Source organism: Populus nigra, chromosome 4 (genome assembly GCF_951802175.1).
Source record: "Populus nigra chromosome 4, ddPopNigr1.1, whole genome shotgun sequence".
In the NCBI taxonomy this organism is placed as follows: Eukaryota; Viridiplantae; Streptophyta; class Magnoliopsida; order Malpighiales; family Salicaceae; genus Populus; species Populus nigra.
This window is the reverse complement of record NC_084855.1, coordinates 13,923,904-13,943,253: the sequence shown is the minus strand read 5'-3', so window position 1 is coordinate 13,943,253 and position 19,350 is coordinate 13,923,904. Positions and strand designations below refer to the sequence as shown.

General features: G+C 34.0%; 3 protein-coding genes across 3 annotated transcripts; 1 reads left to right on the top strand and 2 right to left on the bottom strand.

Annotated features, from left to right (window-relative positions):
- Positions 1-3,350: 3,350 nt before the first annotated feature.
- On the bottom strand, positions 3,351-5,124 carry LOC133691794 (28 kDa ribonucleoprotein, chloroplastic-like). Its single transcript, XM_062112387.1, is given in 4 exon segments — positions 3,351-3,851; positions 3,854-3,945; positions 4,039-4,145; positions 4,612-5,124. Coding segments are annotated over 4 exon segments (921 nt in total). The 5' UTR covers positions 5,086-5,124; the 3' UTR covers positions 3,351-3,603.
- A 395-nt stretch (positions 5,125-5,519) lies between these two features.
- Positions 5,520-8,824, top strand: LOC133691988 (conserved oligomeric Golgi complex subunit 4). Its single transcript, XM_062112623.1, has 2 exons — positions 5,520-7,322; positions 7,935-8,824. Exons 1-2 carry the CDS (start codon positions 5,667-5,669, stop codon positions 8,562-8,564), a joined length of 2,286 nt encoding a protein of 761 aa, XP_061968607.1. The 5' UTR covers positions 5,520-5,666; the 3' UTR covers positions 8,565-8,824.
- Positions 8,825-9,631: 807 nt separating this feature from the next.
- Positions 9,632-12,778, bottom strand: LOC133691989 (pyruvate dehydrogenase E1 component subunit alpha-3, chloroplastic). The gene is made up of 3 exons (XM_062112624.1): positions 12,316-12,778; positions 11,143-11,923; positions 9,632-10,188 (listed from the first exon to the last, which is right to left on the bottom strand). The coding sequence occupies exons 1-3, from the start codon at positions 12,583-12,585 to the stop codon at positions 9,911-9,913; spliced, it is 1,329 nt and encodes a 442-aa protein (XP_061968608.1). The 5' UTR covers positions 12,586-12,778; the 3' UTR covers positions 9,632-9,910.
- Positions 12,779-19,350: the final 6,572 nt, after the last annotated feature.

Here is a 19,350-nt window from a genome sequence, read left to right as displayed (position 1 = left end):
AATTTTAACTTAAAAACACCCTACCAACATTTTAGTAGTATTTAACTGGTTTTTTTTCTTTTAATTTTATTCTTTGTTAATAAATTTAAACAAATTATTCTTTAATTTGACTTCAAAAATATGCAACCGTCTTAAAAAAGTTTGAGAACTGTAATAAAAAAAAATGAATAGCGAGTCCAAGTCAAATGTGAGAGAAAAACATCACATATTTTAGTGTTTTCTATAATATCTCTTTCTTTTTTATCATTTTGAAGTAGAGTTCAAGTGATAGAATTAACAATCACTTGGAATAAAACTTGTATCACGTGCACTACTCATAAATGTTGCGGCAAAATAAGTTTTTGCGGTTGTTGGCTGCGTGCAAGTTAGCCTATCACGTTATTATTATAAGAGGGCTGCAAATTAGCGGCACGCAACCTGGTAAAAGCTTGTGATGCAGTTAAGGTGCGGGGCCCGCGGGCCGTTACAGTGATGTGACAGGGTGATTTCTAATTTGCGTCTCGTCATGAAAAGCATGACCGAACCCAACGAATGAGCGAAGGCGAGCCCAGACATCTCTTAGACCATCTTTATCCAATGAGGAAAAGGCACGCGAGAAAGAAATTGATGGCATATTAGCCAAGCGTCCACCGTCACCGTCACCGTCACCGTCACCGGTTTAGCTAGGCATCTCCATGTATTTTGGGTCTTTGAATATCTCTATTAAGAGTATGTTTGACGTGTAATAATAATTTTTTTAAAATAATTTTATATATTAAAATATATATTAATATTTTTTTTAAAAAAAATTATTTTTAACATCAATATATTAAAATGATCCAAAACATATCAATTATATTAAATTTTAGCTAAAAAAATTAAAATTTTTGAAAATACAGTTTGCATTATGTTTCCAAACGGTTTCTAGAATGAGAATCTAATATTAGAACTCGTAGAAAACTGAATATTAGAAGAGATGAATTGAGTGAAAAGCCTGAAAAAAATAGAAAGACATGCCCTGTCTGTTTAATTTTTAATTTTTTTAGTGATATTAGGGTGTTAAGGAATTAGTAAGTAGTTCATGGAGGTTTTATGTTGGTTTTTGGATCCAAAACATAATAATAAACAATCTTTCACCTATTAAAGAATTAAAAGCAAATGACATATTATTTGCTTCCAAGGAAAAAATTAGAAAACACCCAGGCATACTCTTAGGCTTCTAGACGTGCTTGAGCTAATGCAAGAGCTATTTTGAAATGCGGTGTAAATCATATTTTTTAAAAATTTAAATTTTTTATTAAAAATTAATATTTTTATATGTTTTAGATCATTTTGATGCGCTGATCTTAAAAATAATTTTTTAAAAATAAAAAAAATCATTTTGATGCATTTAGATATGAAAAACACTTTGAAAAACAATCACAACCACACTCCTAAACAGGTTCTATGCTGGGTTATCCAGCAACTGATTTTTTTTATAATTTAAATTTATTTTTAAAAATTAATTAATTGAAAATATTATAAGTATATTAATTTATTAAATTCTTAAATTAATTAAGAATATATTTTAGATATTATTTTATTAAATAACATTCTTTGTTTTTTAGTAGGATTATAAGTCTTTTTATAATATTAGCAAGATATTTTTTTTTACCCATCCATCATTATTTGTTTTTAAATTTTATCTGGTTGATTTTTTTAAAGTGTATATTTTTATTATCATGTAATAAAATAAAATTTTTATTTATAAATATGACATTACTAAACCTACTGAGTTCATAACTCAGGTTAAGTGTTTCAAGTCAGGTGGTTTTCATATTTGTCTCTAAAAGTGTATGTGTTTATACAGGTTTGTTAGCCAAGAACAACTAGCAGGAAAATAAATAGGAGAATTAAAGTCTGCAAAATCTAGTTAGGGAATAAATGGTAGAATTAATTGTTGGTACAACATTTTTTATAAAATATATAGTTGTTAGAAAATTATTTTTAAGAGTTTAAAAAACCATGGTGGCAATTTAAAGGCCAAAATATAAATTATTATCAAAGATAAAAGGTTAAAAAAGTATAGGTAATATCTCACGTGCAGAGAGTAGTCAAATGTTTTTTTCTTGCTGATCTAACCTTATGTGCATGAGCTACCATCTTTCATTGTTGTCTACTAATTTATATTAAAATTCACTATATAAACACTAGAAAAAAATCTTATTTTTTGAATATAGGATTGAAAGTTTATTAGTATATATATTCTATATTTACAATAAAAAAAATCATGTTTTTTTAATGTAGAATAAAAGATTGTTTTAGTTTAAATATTTCAACATAAAATGAGAAGATAATATCTTTTTAATGTGAAATAATTTTTTTTTAAAATAATCTCTTAAACTTTATTATTTATAACTAAGATATCATTGTTTTGATATTTTTTTTAAAAAAATTGCTTTATACATATCAAATTTTAAGCTCATAATAATAATAAAAATTCCTGCAAATAAAAATGACATGGGTTTTGTTAGAGATGATTGTTGGCAGCACCAAGTAACAGAGAGGGAGGAGGGTGAGCTGTGATTTTGGTTATGATTGTTTAGGGATTTCTTATTATAAGAATGAAAGGACAGAATATTTTTTTTTTTCATTGTTGTTGACATGGATTTTTAATGACGTAACATGCTAATAAATAATAAATAATCAAACTGTAATAGATCCTTGCTTATGAATAAATAAAATGGAGAGGTCGAGTGTTCTTTGCTTCTTTCTGTGCTGCTGACTATTTTCTTTCTCCTTTAAACAGTAAATAGATCCTGAGGCTGGGGATCACCAGGCCATAGAATTCTCGTGATGGTTCGCTAGGGTTTATGGTTTTTTAACTAGTGAGTAGTGACAGAACTGGATACTGATGAGTGAATTGTAAGGGCAAGCACGAAGGTGTAATCAAGAAAATCAAATCTCAATTGTAGTTTCCATTCTGAAAAAATACACGCAGAAGGAAAAGGTTTCAGTTGGAAGAATGGTGCCTAATTTGCTCAGACAACAATTCCATGCTCAAATCCAGGGAAAATTTTGGCAGCTGCTGTCTTCTACTGGCGTCTTACAGAATAAATCAGCTAAGTAATCAATCTCGTAATGCATGATTTTTTCCAGGAAGTTGCAAGCTAAAATATTTCCCATGCCAGACCAATATGGAAAAGTGGTAACATGTCCCTCTGATTATATGATTCATCTCTCTCCCTCTCCCTTTCCCTTGTGTACGCATAGTACCAAGCTTAATCTGGGTGCCAATATATAATCCACACCTCCAAATTATCATGAACTGGAAAATATCACTACTTCAGCGACACCAAACTCAGAAACTAAGATATTGGGAAAAGATAAAGAGTATATACACACAGCTTTTTTCAGAAAACAAGAGGCTACGAGAGTATATCAGAGCACATGAATATGCAATATTAGTTTCAGCTAATTAGAATGCTTAAACTTTCAAGTAAGGAGAATGCTTCGAGCTATTGTATTTGTCCAGCCTCCTTACATATATGCAAGCAGCAAAATCTCAGTCAGAGCTTGGTCGTCTCTCAACCCCTCTTTTAACAACTAAAACACGATCATGGAAGTCCCGCAAGAAAAATTCAATTAATGGGTAACAATGACAAACGAAGTGAAAGAAGAGAGAAAGTTGAAAGAAGGGAGGATGCTACTGAGCTTAACTGCTCCATTCATTGAAAGTGCAGCATCGCGTTCTGCAGAAGATGAAAATGAAAGGAAGGCATAAGTACGGTTCTTTCCTCCTCTACGATCATACAACACCCTTGCACTATCCACAACCCCAAACTGGCTAAATAGATTCCTCAGCTACTCCAGTTTTGTACTCCAGGGAAGATGCCTATGCACAACTTATGTGGACTTTCATAAAATAGGTGTTTTGTGGGTGCTGAGTTCAGAGCCTCAGGGTTCCTTCTCCCTGCCACCGACATCCTTGAAAATAGTAAACGAATTCAGGCAATATGTTTGTTAATCAGATACAGAAATAATTACAATGATAATAAAAAAATGGTAGCTAGTTCACACTCAACTGATCCATCCAATGCAGAGACTGCATTCCTTGACGACTCTATAGAACTCATTGTGATGTAACGACATCCTCGGCTTACACCGGTCTCAGGGTTCCGAGAAACCTGCAATTAACTCAACAAGGAACCGAAAACTTGAGAGTGCAATCCCACAGCTTTATAAGTGAAGAATCTTGTTTCACTTTTTATATTCAGCTAAAACCCAAGCTTCCACCTTCCCACCAGGTTAATTTCGTTTCAATCTTTTTAATTTCAGCAAAAAGCCTATCTACCATGCTTGATAGAATTTCATCTTTCCAATTTTTGGCTAAAATCCCACCAAGTTTCCAAATTATATAGTGTAGCTGTTGCAATTGCATCAAAACAATGAAAAAAAATCGATTAATCATAGCTGCAATAGAACCAAAATAAAAATTCACTTGAATCGAGTGAGGACACAGTTGTCTGAATTTCAGATGATCGAATCCAAATTTTGAAAAATAAACTAGAATTCGTATTTCTTTATATAACCCAACCCAGATGTCACTAAGAAGAAAGGAAGGGTCCAAAGTGATAGCAAAAATATATATACCTCAACAGAAAGAACAGGGCCGAAAGACATGAGCATTTCTACAAGGTCTGCAATGTCGGAACACCTTGGAAGATTACAGACGTATAGTTCGCATGGTTTGGTTTGCTTCTCGGATTCAAAGTCACCATTCTCCTGGCTCAAGTTGTTAATCTCCTCCGCAATCTCGGGTTCCTTATCTTCAACTGCTAAAACAGTGAGACCTTTTCTTGAGGGCAAGTGAAGAGAGTTAGAGCGGAACAAGCAGCAGCAGAGTTTTGGGGTACTGAAGTTGGATTGGCGGAGAGAATGATATAGAGGTTGTCGTTGGTGTAGCTGCTGCTTTGGTTTTAGTTTCGAGAGGAGAAGAGAGTAGTGTCGGGTCCTCCTAAGAGCCTGCTGCGGGTGGCCATTGGAGAAATGAGCTCCAAACTTTCCAAGTGGATATGGTTGGTCAGCCCATTTGCGAAACGGAGCCTCCAGCTCCAAAATTTGCATGGATATTTGTTTTGAAAAGGCGGATCGACCCTTTTACAAATATAAGAGAGAATTTAAATTTCATTTGTGATAAAATTATGAATGCACAATTAAATGATAATTTAAAAAAAAATACATACTAATCTAATTCTTTTTTCATTTAAATCATTTTTTAATAAATTAATAAGATACAATACGTGTAAAAATATAATATGTGCTCATGGTATTATACATTTTTTTCCTAAGAAAAACATTTTAATAAAAAAGAAGAAAATATATAAAAAAAAATTGAAAGGTGAAATATAATTTCCATTGACATATAGGCTATAGCCGCTCCATTTCTCATAAATAGTATTTAAAATAAGAAAAATATAATTTTTTTTTATTAAAAAAGGAGAACAGAAAAACAATGAAGATGAGTTAATTGAGTACCGTAGACGGTGGTATGGGTTTGTATGGATCTATATGACCCGAAAATAAAGAAACCCAAACAAACTTAAAACAGGTGAAAGATCAAAACACCGCTCATCACTCCATCATCTGTTTGTTCATCAATATCCTCCTCCTCCCCCTCCAGATCCAGGATCCAAAAAGAAACAAAAATGGTAGCAACCCCAAATGGAGCAGTCACGAAATCCCCAAAACCCCAACCACAACCACTACAAGAAGAACCCCAACAAGAAGACGAAACCACCCTCAACTCTCCCTCTATTAAATTCGGCACCCCTGAAGCCTTAGACCACGTTCGCAACCTAACAGACGTAGGCGCCATGACTCGTCTCCTCCACGAATGCATAGCCTACCAACGCGGTCTCGACCTCAACCTCGATACTCTTTTATCCCAACGTTCCGATCTCGACAAGAATCTCCATCACCTCCAAAAATCCGCTGATGTTCTCGAGATTGTCAAAGCCGATTTCGACCACATGCACTCCAATGTCCGCTCCACCTGCGATTTAGCAGATCACGTGAGTGCCAAAGTGCGTGAGCTCGATCTTGCTCAGTCGCGTGTTAATTCCACCCTCTTGCGTATTGATGCGATTGTTGAGAGAGGGAATTGTATTGAAGGAGTGAAGAATGCGCTTGAAAAAGAGGATTATGAGTCTGCTGCCAAGTATGTGCAGACATTTTTGCAGATTGATGCAAAGTATAAAGATTCTGGATCGGATCAGAGAGAGCAGTTGTTGGCGTCGAAGAGAACGCTCGAAGGAATTGTGGGCAAGAAGTTGTCCGCTGCGGTGGATTCCAGGGATCATTCGACGATTTTAAGGTTTATCAGGCTTTTTTCGCCTCTAGGATTGGAAGAAGAGGGCTTGCAGGTTTATGTTGGATATTTAAAGAAAGTGATTTCGATGCGATCTAGGCTTGAGTTTGAGAATTTAGTGGAGTTAATGGAACAGAGTTATAATAATAGTAATGTTAGTAGTAATGTTAATTTTGTTGGGGGTTTGACGAATTTGTTTAAGGATATTGTTTTGGCTATTGAAGAAAATGATGAGATATTGAGGGGTTTGTGTGGTGAAGATGGGATTGTTTATGCAATTTGCGAATTACAAGAGGAGTGTGATTCGAGGGGTTCTTTGATTTTGAAGAAATATATGGAGTATAGGAAACTGGGGAAGTTGGCGTCGGAGATTAATGCACAGAATAAGAATTTACTTGCTGTTGGTGCACCGGAAGGGCCAGACCCAAGAGAGATTGAGTTGTATTTAGAAGAGATATTGTCATTGATGCAATTAGGTGAGGATTATACAGAATTCATGGTTTCGAAGATTAAAGGGTTGAGCTCTGTTGATCCCGAGTTGGTTCCACGAGCTACTAAATCATTTAGGAGTGGGAGTTTTAGTAGAGTTGTTCAGGAGATCACTGGGTTTTATGTGATTTTAGAGGGATTCTTTATGGTTGAAAATGTAAGGAAAGCTATTAAGATTGATGAGCATGTGCCTGATAGCCTTACAACGTCTACTGTTGACGATGTGTTCTATGTTCTTCAAAGTTGCTTGAGAAGGGCAATATCAACTTCAAACGTTAATTCTGTGATTGCAGTCTTGAGTGCTGCAGGTAGTTTGTTAAGTAATGAATACCATGAAGCTTTGCAACAGAAAATGAGAGAACTAAACCTTGGTGCAAAGCTGTTTTTGGGTGGTGTTGGTGTACAAAAGACTGGGACTGAGTTTGCCACTGCATTGAATAATATGGATGTGAGTGGCGAGTATGTCTTGAAGTTGAAGCATGAGATTGAAGAGCAATGTGCTGAGGTAAGTTATAATTCTTGCTTTAAGTAACCAAAAGAAATAGCTGTTGTGCTTGCTAGTCTATGCCTTGCATGTTAACTTGCTTGTGATTTTTGATTTAGTCACACTATAAGTTAGACTGTTAGAATATGTTTGTTATCCATTAATGTTCCACATAGAACCTGTTATGGTATGTGAAATGATAGAGATGTCATGAACTTCAAGGAATAAAAAAGAAATCAGAAGAATTGGCATCATCGTCTACATTTAATGTATGGCTGATTCTTATCTTTTATGTTGAACTAAATATTGCAATTAAATGAGTATGGATGTTTCTCGAGCATATTTCGATGATCCTTTTGTTTATTTTGTTGCTTATGCTCTGTTGTGCCCTTTGACATGGTTGTTTTCGAACTCCTGGATTGCTTTTCTTGCTTGTTTGTTGAAACCACCTCATTGCTTATAATTAAAGTGTCCACAATAATTTCAATAGTTACTCCTTCCATGTTCGTTTTCTTTGTTAGGATACTTGTTTGTTGACATGGTTGATTTCAATCACTTGAATTGCTTTTATTCCTTGTTTGTTGAAATCACCTCAATGTCTAACAATTAAACCTACTGCAATAATTTCAACAGGCATTCCCTGCATCAGCAGATAGAGAAAGGGTGAAATCTTGTTTGTCTGAGTTGGGTGATGTGAGCAGTACTTTCAAGCAAGCCCTGAATGCTGGCATGGAACAACTAGTGGCAACTGTTACACCTCGAATCCGTCCAGTATTAGATAGTGTAGCAACTATCAGTTATGAATTATCTGAAGCTGAATATGCAGATAATGAGGTGAATGACCCATGGGTCCAGAGGCTTCTCCACTCTGTTGAGACAAATGTATCGTGGCTCCAGCCTCTAATGACTGCCAACAATTATGATTCATTTGTACATTTGGTCATTGACTTCATTGTGAAGAGGCTTGAAGTGATCATGATGCAGAAGAGGTTCAGTCAGCTTGGAGGCCTTCAGCTTGACAGGGATGTGAGGGCATTGGTAAGCCATTTCTCAAGCATGACTCAGAGGACTGTGAGAGACAAGTTTGCTCGTCTCACTCAAATGGCAACTATCCTCAACTTAGAAAAAGTATCTGAGATTCTGGATTTCTGGGGTGAGAACTCAGGACCTATGACCTGGAGACTAACCCCTGCAGAGGTTAGGCGAGTGTTGGGTCTAAGGGTTGATTTTAAACCTGAAGCGATTGCTGCTTTGAAGTTGTGATCCCATCTATTTTGGTGCAGAAATGTCCCTTGCATATTCTTTTTGCCCGCCATGTGAATGATAAGAATCACCTTGTAGTTGCTCTTAGTTTAATGTTATTTTGTCTGCCGTTTGTGCTCCTTTTGTTCTCTATTTCAATTGAAGTACGCATTTTTTCGCCATCATCTTGAGCTTATTTGAGCGTTGTACTTTTGAAATTTAGGAAGTGTATAAACATTCTTCAAGATTTTATGAGACAAATAAGAAATTTTGGCTGTTCAGATTGGGAAGCTCGCCGAATCAACTTCTTATATTTGCTTCGGTGGACTACTATATGCAAAGAGTATTAGAATCAACTTCACATACTTATTTTTTCGATAAATCTCTCACGATTCATTTTACAACCAGATAATGCATAATTAGTTTGCCAGCAATTGTGTTCTGTGAGATTAAGAATACGGTCTGTTTCAAACTGGTGTTTATTTCTGATTTGCGACGACGTTTATTCTGTGAAGAAAGGAATTTTCGTCAGATTTTCACCGCTCTTTTCTTGGTAGCATCTTGTTCTCTCGTGGTATATTTGTTCGGGTCACATGGAGTGCTTTTGGGGACCTCGCTGATTCTGTTTGTATTCACACGGACATCCGGAAAACAGACAAATACTTGCTCTGCCACCAGAAAAGCCCTGTTAGCCACCAGATACGGTTAACTACATGGAGTACCTTTCCCAGTATCATTGAAGTGTGCCGTAGTTTGCGTCGCCAAATCTCAACAAGACCCTACATGCTCAAACCACTAATTCTTTTAGGAGCGAACTCCCGCTCTCTCCTTCTCTCTCCTTCTTTAGCTAAGCTAACGATTAGCAGGACAAAGATTAACAATTTGGCAGTGCTCCGTGTGATGATTGCAATTTCTTTGATATAATCGTCAGATAATGCTGTATATCCAACCATATCATTTTCATCCGACGATATTTGGAACACATGCACAAACCATGTGATCCTTGAAATTTAACTGATATTGCTGGCTGCAATAATTAGCTAACAAAACAAAAAAAAAACTTAATGGCAGCAAGATGGGCTAAAAAATTGCAAAATTCGGAGCCATTATCCATTGGTACAAACATTCGAAGCTATATGAACCAAGAACCATTAGTCCATTGGAGGTTTGTTATTCAAAACGCTAGTACAATGAACGGACATGCTTAAGAGAACAAAGCCAAAATCTAAGATTGAAAAGGTAAACTAAACAACATAACTTGCTTACACAGTAATTTAGGGCGGCAACAAATGACCAGCTTTAATGAATATGGAGCTGTGCAGACCAACGAGCACAACTGGAGTTGATGAATGTTCCACTTCAAACACCTAGACACAAGCCGTACCTTCTGTGAATTTTGGATCCTCACATCTATACCGGCCATCAGGTCCAATTCCAAAGCCCTTTGGATCAGCAAAGACATTCTCAAGTAACTGGCTGCGTGATGGATGAGGGCTCTCATCTGCAAATTCAACAGCCTCCTCAACCACTTCGTCTATCTTCTTCTCAATAGCCTTTAGCTCTGCTTCACTGGCAAGGCTGTTCTCAATCATGTACTTCTTCAAGGCTGTGATGGGATCTCTAGCAGCATAGTGAGCCTTCTCAGCTGCCAAAATGAACCAAGAGATTGAGGGAGAGAAATGTGCCTGGGCTTATGAAACAAAACTATAAAACAGAATATCGAATACTAGTATCTCGTGTTTTACCGAATCATTTCAAGGTGCTCTATTGAGATATTGAATACCTCAATGAGATTATATGTAAATGCTTGTTAGGCCTACTGACCACCACAGATAATATAAAAGGGAATCTCCCAAGTAACATATTTCCTTTTCTGGACTAGCATTGTTGGAAACTAATCACTAGAGCTTATTTCACAGTAGCTTGGTTTTTGTCATGGTATCATAATGTAAAGGCATTCATTTAGAGGAAAACAAACCAACAAATGAAATTGGATAGAAAGGATAGTAGACATCATTGCAATAAGATGTTGTGAAGAACTCTGTGCTAATACTATGATACCACAATAACAGATGGGAAGGTTTTTAACTCTGCTGAAGAGCCAAGAAGAAGAAACACAAGACAAGAAAGGGAACGAAAAGGTGCAGATGAAAAAAGTTTACTAAATAATAAAACACCTCCTTAAAAAGTAAAGCTGTGCACTAGCAGGGTCAATAATAACCAGAATTTAACTCAAACAAGCCTCAATAAACCTATACATAGTTGGCAACTCATTTTGAACTTTTTGCTCCATATTGCGTCAAATCAAGATGGAGAAATGGAAAACAATTTTATTACTGTAAATGGTAGATATTTCAATAGGCACAGGAAATGGAAAAAATCAGAAGCATTTCACAAAAATCATACAGGGCCTGGTGTCCTTCATATCATTTAAACTTGCAAAGGCAAAAGCTAAGTCACAAAACATAGAAGAAATGGGATTCTAAAGAGAAAATAACAATGATCAAATTGAAATGCTAAATGCAAATTCATTAAATTAATCAATGACCAGGAATAAAATAGACAGCCAAACAACGAGAACCAAAATGTAAATGCTCACCAGGGTCACGAAGCTCATCAGGATCGGCCAATGAGTGTCCTCTAAACCTGTAAGTTTCACATTCCACCAATGTTGGTCCTTCTCCTCTCCTAGCCCTTCCAATTGCCTCCTTGGCCACCTCCCTCACCTTCAAAACATCCATTCCATCAACATGAACACCTGGCATCCCAAATGCTGGACCCTTCTTCCAAATCTCTGGATCCGAAGTTGCCCTCACATGTGACATCCCAATAGCCCACAAGTTATTCTCAACAACAAACACGATGGGCAATTTCCACAATGCTGCCATGTTCAAACACTCAAAGAACTGCCCATTGTTACAAGTACCATCACCAAAAAAGGCCAATGTCACATGATCACAATCCGCCTCCTTCAAAACCTCCCTCCTATACTTGCTGGAAAATGCTGCACCAGTAGCCACTGGAATTCCCTCTCCAATAAAAGCAAACCCACCAATCAAGTTGTGCTCTTTCGAGAACATGTGCATAGATCCACCTTGGCCCCGGCAACACCCAGTAGTCTTGCCAAAGAGCTCGCTCATGACAGCACGAGCTGGGACTCCCTTACTTAAAGCATGTACATGATCACGATAAGTACTGACAACAGAATCCTCCCGCTTCAAAAGCTTGATGAACCCAGTTGAGACAGCCTCTTGACCATTGTAAAGATGAACAAAACCAAACATTTTGCCTCTATAATACATCTGGGCACACATGTCCTCGAAAGCTCTGCCCAATATCATATCTTCATATACCTCCAATCCTTCTTCTTTAGTGATCAACTAAAGACACCAATAATTAAATGAGTAAAAAGAGAAGAAGAAAGAAACGTTCTTGATTTCTATTTCGTTCATCAGAATTCACAAAAGTAGCTTTAACATATCAACGCATACGAAGCTTCTCCGTTTTAAATGTATAGCAATGCATCTAATTAAATCACAAAGCTAATTACATAGTTACAATCAATTTAAAAATTAAAACTTGGGATTTAATTTAATGTCATCCTAATTGACAAAGAAAATGACATGATTTCAATTAAAGCTTAAAATGGTATACGATAATCAGTCTCTTGTGCACAGAAATGCAAACAAAAGCACAAAAAAGCCAAAATAAAATCAAAACAGAAGCATTCGATAAGGGAAATAGTGGAGAGGTTAATTGTGGAATTGGTTACCAGATTGGTGGTAGATTTGACCTTCTTTTCCTTGACAACATCAGAGACAGCAACAACAGCCGATCGACGGTTGGGATTCGCCAAAAGCTTGGATTTGGAAGCAGAACTAAGGCGAAGTTTGCGGGTGGATCCAAGAAAAGAGGAGGAAGAAGGGGCAGTCCTAAGAGGATCAAAGAAAGATTGGTGCTTTTCATGAGATCTGGAGGTAGTGCCGTTGAGAGAAAACGGCTGGGTGAATTTGGTAGCAGAGAAAGCTGAAGCTGATGCCATTTAGAATGGGAAAGGAAAAGAGAAGAGAAGTGAGGGGAAGAAGGAGTAGGGGAAAGGGAGTATAAGAAGGGAAAGAGGGGGCGGAGAACACGAGGGAAGAAGGCGTGGGAATACCCGCTTTTGATTGATGAAAATGAAGGGAGGTGAGGAGGGGGGGAGGGAGGCTACCCAACTCTCAACTGCCTCCTTACACTTATTAGCTTTGCTTTGTAAAGTCAGTAACATTTTATTTTTATTTTATTTATTATTTCTTTTCTTTTGACACTTGGCCTTTTTGCCATTTGCAATTTCTTGTTTGTGTCCCCTTTGCCTTTATTTCTTGCCAATTTTATTTGGTGGATCTCTCTCTCTCTCTCTTGTTTGTAGCAAGTTTTCATTTAGTGCATTGTTTTGTTCATTGTATTTATTGTTTTATTTTTTAAAAGATTACTACTAACCTCTTATATTTAATCAAAATTGCATTTCTACTAAATTTTAAAAAATTAACAAAAAAAATAAAATCTAATAAAATGATCAAATTAACCTCACATCTAATAAATAAAAAATCCCATCAAACTACATATTGAACTTCTCATCGAAAGTTTCGCTTCCATCGTAATAATTTTTTCAATTTCAAAACCCTAAATCAAACCTAAAAATTATTGTTTGTAATAATTTATCTCATTCTAAACATCAAATGAAATTGGTTTAGATAAGGAAAACGAGACAGGCATGTGAATTTTTTTAAAGGTGTGTTTGTTTTTTAGTTTCAAACTGTTTTTTAAAGTGCTTTTCACATAAAAAAACTATAATTTGATGCTTTTTTTTAGGTATTTTTGGATATTTTGATGTCAAAAATTAAAAACAATAAAATAAATAAATCATTTTGATGTATTTTTAATTAAAAAAAACTTTTAAAAAACAAATTGCACTACAATATCAAACACATATTAAAACTCCTAGTGTACGCCACAATTCGATCAAAAGTTAACCATGTTCATGTGTTCTCATGTATTATTGAGCTTGCTGGAATGAGTTTTGCTAGAGAATCAATGAGAACAAAGAAACAAGCATAAAATAATACAGTCATGACTGTTTAGTCTACTCTGAAAATATACATACATTTTATCTTTCTATACAATTCATGTTCAGACTGCTCTAACTTGGTTTAAATCTAAACAAGTAGTAATTTATCTACCATTTTCAGTATGTAAAAGGTGGTTTGTTCACTACAATAAGCAAGTTAGGAATTGGGAACTAGTGCTTTTTTTCATCTTTATCCTCTATTTTTCTTCAAAACAAGAAAATTAAAGGCATAGTTACATGTGATCTAAATCTTAGACCATCTTGTCTAAGAAAATAAAGAAAATAGATTCATTGTAAAGTTGATGACCTTAATCTTGATGAGGTTTTTTGTGGTGATTTATTTTAGAATCCAAGGTTTATGGTTTTTTAAAGTTTGTAATGAAATTAGTTTTTTTTTCTTATATGACTTGTAGGTATTAAGAATAGTAAATAAGATTTGAAAGTAGTAAATAGGGTCATAATCTTTTAGGTTCTGTAGTTGGTGTTCGTTTTAAATGGATCATGTAAAATTATGATTAATTATGTATTGAACACAAAGTGTTTGATAAGATACCAAGTTTTAGTTCTTTTCTAATTTTTAGCAGAATTGTAATATTAGTTTGATGGCAATCTTGTGATATTAATATTATAAAGGCTTTTTAGTCATTAAATAGAAAATAATGGCAAACCTGTAAATAATTAGATAATTTTTGTTGATTTTTTTACACTCTAGGTACAGGATGTAAATTTTTATGCGCGCACTAAGGTTTAGGATGCCTGTAATTTTTCAAAACTCGATAGACAAATGTAATTCGATCAAATAGGATGTTAGGTGTAAATTTTCCAAACTTAAAAAATATATTTGGTTGAGCTACAACATTTTTATGAACAATTTAAAAAAACTAAAATAGTTTTTTTATATTTTATATTCTTAATTTCTTACATGTGGTTACTATCATTATCACCACCACATCACCAATAATATCACCCTAACATTATAATAAAAATCATTATTATTATCCTTCACCATTATGATCATTAAACCATTATTTTTTACATTCACTTCACCATCACCTTTTATTTTAGCATTTTCACCATAAATATATTACCTCCAACATTGTCATAACATAATTTTTACCCCTATTTTTTCAATGCATTTTAAGTTCACAAGAAAATATCTTTCCAGTGTGATTCAACTAATTTACGATTGTTTCATGATTTATGGCATTTTACTTATCTTATTTTATATGAAAAGTTTTTATATAAAAAATAGAAAATAGAAATAAAAAGAAAACAGATTAGGGAGCGAAATGACAAGCATGCAACAAAAAGTATATTTTTAATAAAGATATTTAGAAAATCACCAATTATGGATCTCATTGAATTCAAGAAGGAAAGGAAGAGATTATGCATAATTTAATAAAATAAAATAAATTAATCTTTAACCATAAAATTTTTAAATTTAAAATCCTCATTTAAAAATGAAAGAATATAAAAATCTTTTAATATTTTGATTTTATTTTTCAAATTGATAGGTTCCTCTACACTATAAATTGAAGCATAAGAAGAAAAAAAAGATAGACATGTTAGAAAAACCTAGAGAGAAAAGAATAGGAAAAGGCTAACGAAAAAATAGACTAAGAAGAGAAAAAAAATAGAAAAAACAAAAACAAAAACCAACTAGAAAAAAAAAGCAAAAAAAAAAAAATAAACTCGCCTCCATGTACAAAAACCTTGTCGTTGATCACCTTCCTTTCATCTCTCTCCAGTCACCATCTTCGGCCTTGACAACCTTTCCCTCACAACTCCAACGTCACAACAACTCCATCATAGTCACATCGCCCTGCTACCAAATCACTGTCCCATCTTCCTCCTCCTAACCGAACCCTTTTCTTTTTCTCTCCACCACAACGACCATGAACCAAACACCACCTTCTCCGTCCAAAACCCACACAACCACCCTCACATACACTAGTTGTCATAACCTAATTTTGACTCACTGATTCTCTAATTTTTTTTTGTCAAATGATCCAATGGCAATTTTATTTCAGAAAAAAAATCCTATGAATTTGATGGAAGTGAATTTTTTTTAAGAGGCATTTTTATTTCAAAGTAAAACCAATTAATCCAATGAGACTTTTATTTTAGACAAAGCTCATCAATCTAACAATCAATTTTTTAAAAAAGCATTTTTACTTCAAGTAAAGGCCACTAATCCAATTGGAATTTTCTTTCGAGCATTAATTCTTTTCTTTTCTTTTCTATTATGTTCTTTAAAAACTTACTATATTAAGTAAAAGAAAAATGATTTTTCTTCAATGTCTTTGTACCATAAGTATTATAAAAAGAAGACAATTGTCATAACTCGATTTTGACCCATTGATTTTCCAATGTTTTTTATGAAAAGGAAAAATAAATAAATAAATGATAAAAAAAATTGAGGAGGGAAAATGACGAGCAAGAAAAAAAGGGACCAAATTTTTTAGGATCGAATAATAAAATAAAAGAAGAAAATAAAAAATGATAATCGAGGTTACAGAATATTTGATTGTGATTGAGAAGGAAATGAAGAGATTTTTAGCTTAATGATAATATTTTATTTTGAACAAAAAGGAAATGAAGAGATTTTGAATTGATGAGAATATTAGATTATGTTTAAAAAGGAAATGAAGATATTTAACTCGATCTAATAATGGAAAATTGAACTTTATAAAAAAATCATAAAAAATTTAGGAGTTCCATAAAAGAAGTAAAACAATAAAATATAGTAGAAATCAATAATTATAGAAATGGAAAAATTCTATATATTTAAATCAAGATTTCATTAAAGAAAAAAATAAAAAAATAAATCATTTTCAATTGATTTTTAGTTTCTTTCCTAATAAAAAATAACAATATAAATAAAGGAAAAAAAAATAGTGATGGACCTTTTTAGCTAATTTACCCAAAAAAAAAAAGACAAAACAAACCAAAACCTAACTTCTCTCCTAGCTACCCATCTATCATCATCTCCTCCCTTACGAAAATAACTTATAAGCTCCACCTCCATACAAAGCTAGTCATCGCTGCTCTCACCCTCAAAACACAACCTCTTTAAGAAAGCAAAACAACTTATCCCTATCATCACCATCATATTTAACCAGTCAACACAGATACCACCGCTTATGAGTTACTCTTAAACCCATAGCATTATCTTCATCACTTACTTTTATACTAACATCTTTTTAATTAGTTATGACCAGCCTTTTCTTTCCAAAATATATTGTCAATACTAGCCTCAACCATTCTTTCCCTATTTCACTACAATCTAGCCACGTGCATGCCCAAACACATCTTCATCGCTAGCCTTGACTGTCACTAATCTCTAGTTGTTTCTCCAGTCAATTTCTCATAATAGATTACCTAACACAAGCTCAACCTTTACATCTCTTCTCACCAATCCTTTTTCTCCTCAATCCACAAAGACCTCATTCTTTTTCCCACGCTACAAATCCAATTAAAATCCCACCTAAACAAAAATTAAGAGTTGAGTCACCCTAAATTTAAGGTTCTGAGTAGTCGAATGAGGACTTGTCATAACTAGATGGGGATCTACCTAAAAAAAAATACATGGATGGCCTAATAAATATTTTTATGGACTAGTTGGATAAGGATAGGTCGAAGAGGAGGTGTGGTTACATCAGACCAGCATAGTATCTAAAATAGGCCAGAAATTTTAAGATGGCCATTAGATTGGACTATTTTTATAGGAGATTCTCAAGATGTAGTTTCATGGTTGACCTTTTTGATAATTTATTTAATACACAGATTTCCTAAAATCAGGCTTGAAAGATCCTATTTTGCTAATTTCCTTTATTTTTTTACATTTATTGTGTTATTTTGAATTTTATGTTATTTTCTTTTATATTTTAGGACTTTGATTCTATTACCTGGTATAGGTTGGATTTTTAGCCTATTTAAAGGCATTGTAAACCTCTTTAAGAGGAAAAATTTATTTGCTTTATTTTCAGAGAAATAAACTGTGAATTTAAGGTTGAAGCTTGTAGCCTTTTTCGCTCATAAAATATGTCTTTTCTTTGATTGCTTTGCTAGCTTTGTGCTTTCACCTGTATTAGTTGGTATCAAATTCTAGTGATCCTAGGTCATTACTTACCATGTGCTGCAATCATGTGGCTATTTATTTGTGTACCGTGTGTTGCTAACAACCATGGTAGGAAAGGGTCATGAAGTAGGGTGTGATTAATAAAAGGATGAAGAGGTTCCCCTCAAGAGAGAAATGCGTAGGAGCTCATGATAGAGGACATATAGAGGAAAATCATAGAATTGACTTGTTAGTTAGAAAAGAGAGACCTACAGGAACATATTTAGAAGAAGAGTGACTATGGTCCCTGGATAGTACTATAAACCCATTCTAAAGGTAGGAGTAAAAGAGATAGCCTCTTGATTAGGAAAAAAAAAACTAGAGATGTTGGATTTTGCATTAAAATTCCTAAATTCACAAGATCTTTATAAGAAGAAAAGTTCATAGATTGGATGAATGAGGTGGAATAAACAATTTTTTTACTCAATCAAAGTTATTTTTTTAAAAAAATATATCATTTATGTTTTTTCATGATTATGCAATAATGTTTTTTTATTATTCATTAAACCAAGCTGAAATAAATGAACTATTTGATTGTTATTCAAGGATGATGAAAAATAAAAAATAGAAATCGTTAATACACAAATTTTTATAAATAAAAAAAGGAATAAAAAATGATGATTTATTTGTTAAGTGATTTTTCAATATGTGTGAATGTGTTTTGGGTGCTAAGATGTTCGTCCTTATATACTGAGAAAATATGGGTTGGATTGATGTACTCTCATAAAGGTCTATCAAGTATGAGTGAAGGCTTTTCAGACCCATTCTGAATATAATAAAGGTAAATGAGCCAAAATCCAATTCATCATTATTATCCTATCAGGTTATACACCTGTATTTTAAAAGTAAGAGTCTTGACTCTATAGCCAAACATGGGTCCCTATTTACTGCTTTAAGACTTAACAACCTTTACCTTTAGATAACAAAAGCTCATATACTAGTATAGATAAAAGTCTTAGCATGTAAACACCATATGTTCATTTATCATAAAAATAAAAAAACCATAAAGCAGCTTGCTTTAGAATGATGTTTTAGGATGATTTTAATATTTCATTTAACATAACCAACCCTTTACGGAGAATTTCTAAAAGATCGGTTAAGGTTTCTAATTACCATAAAACTAGATGACAATTCTTTTTTCTATTTTTATCCTTTCACAATTAGCTTGTCGAGATGTTCTTTACAACACCAAACAACTTGAAACAACCACCACCATCCAAAATTATCAAACCCATAAAAAAAGAGAAAGAAAATAAAAAATTAAAATCTCTCTTGGCTTAATCACTTTTTTAGAGTGGTGGTGGACTTCACCACCAACATAAAAAGGAAGAGGACAAAGAGGCGAACCATTTAGGTGGTAGTCCAATGGTAAGAGTTTGGGACCAAGAGGTTTGCTTTTTCTGTGGTCTCAAGTTCGAGCCATGTGGTTGCTCATAAGATGACCACTGGAGGTTTACATGGTCGTTAACTTCAGGGTCCGTGGAATTAGTCAAGGTACACGCAAGCTGGCCCGGATACAAGAGGACAAAGAGGCATACTTGATTCAATTGGTTGACACTTTAATCAATATGTACCTATCC

Coding starts and splice junctions, on each gene's coding strand:
- LOC133691988 (XM_062112623.1), top strand. CDS start 5,667: ATGGTAGCAACCCCAAATGGAGCAGTCACGAAATCCCCAAAACCCCAA. Junction 7,323..7,934: donor TTGAAGAGCAATGTGCTGAG/GTAAGTTATAAT, acceptor TAATTTCAACAG/GCATTCCCTGCATCAGCAGA.
- LOC133691989 (XM_062112624.1), bottom strand. CDS start 12,585: ATGGCATCAGCTTCAGCTTTCTCTGCTACCAAATTCACCCAGCCGTTT. Junction 11,924..12,315: donor TCAAATCTACCACCAATCTG/GTAACCAATTCC, acceptor TGGTGTCTTTAG/TTGATCACTAAAGAAGAAGG. Junction 10,189..11,142: donor TGATGAGCTTCGTGACCCTG/GTGAGCATTTAC, acceptor TCATTTTGGCAG/CTGAGAAGGCTCACTATGCT.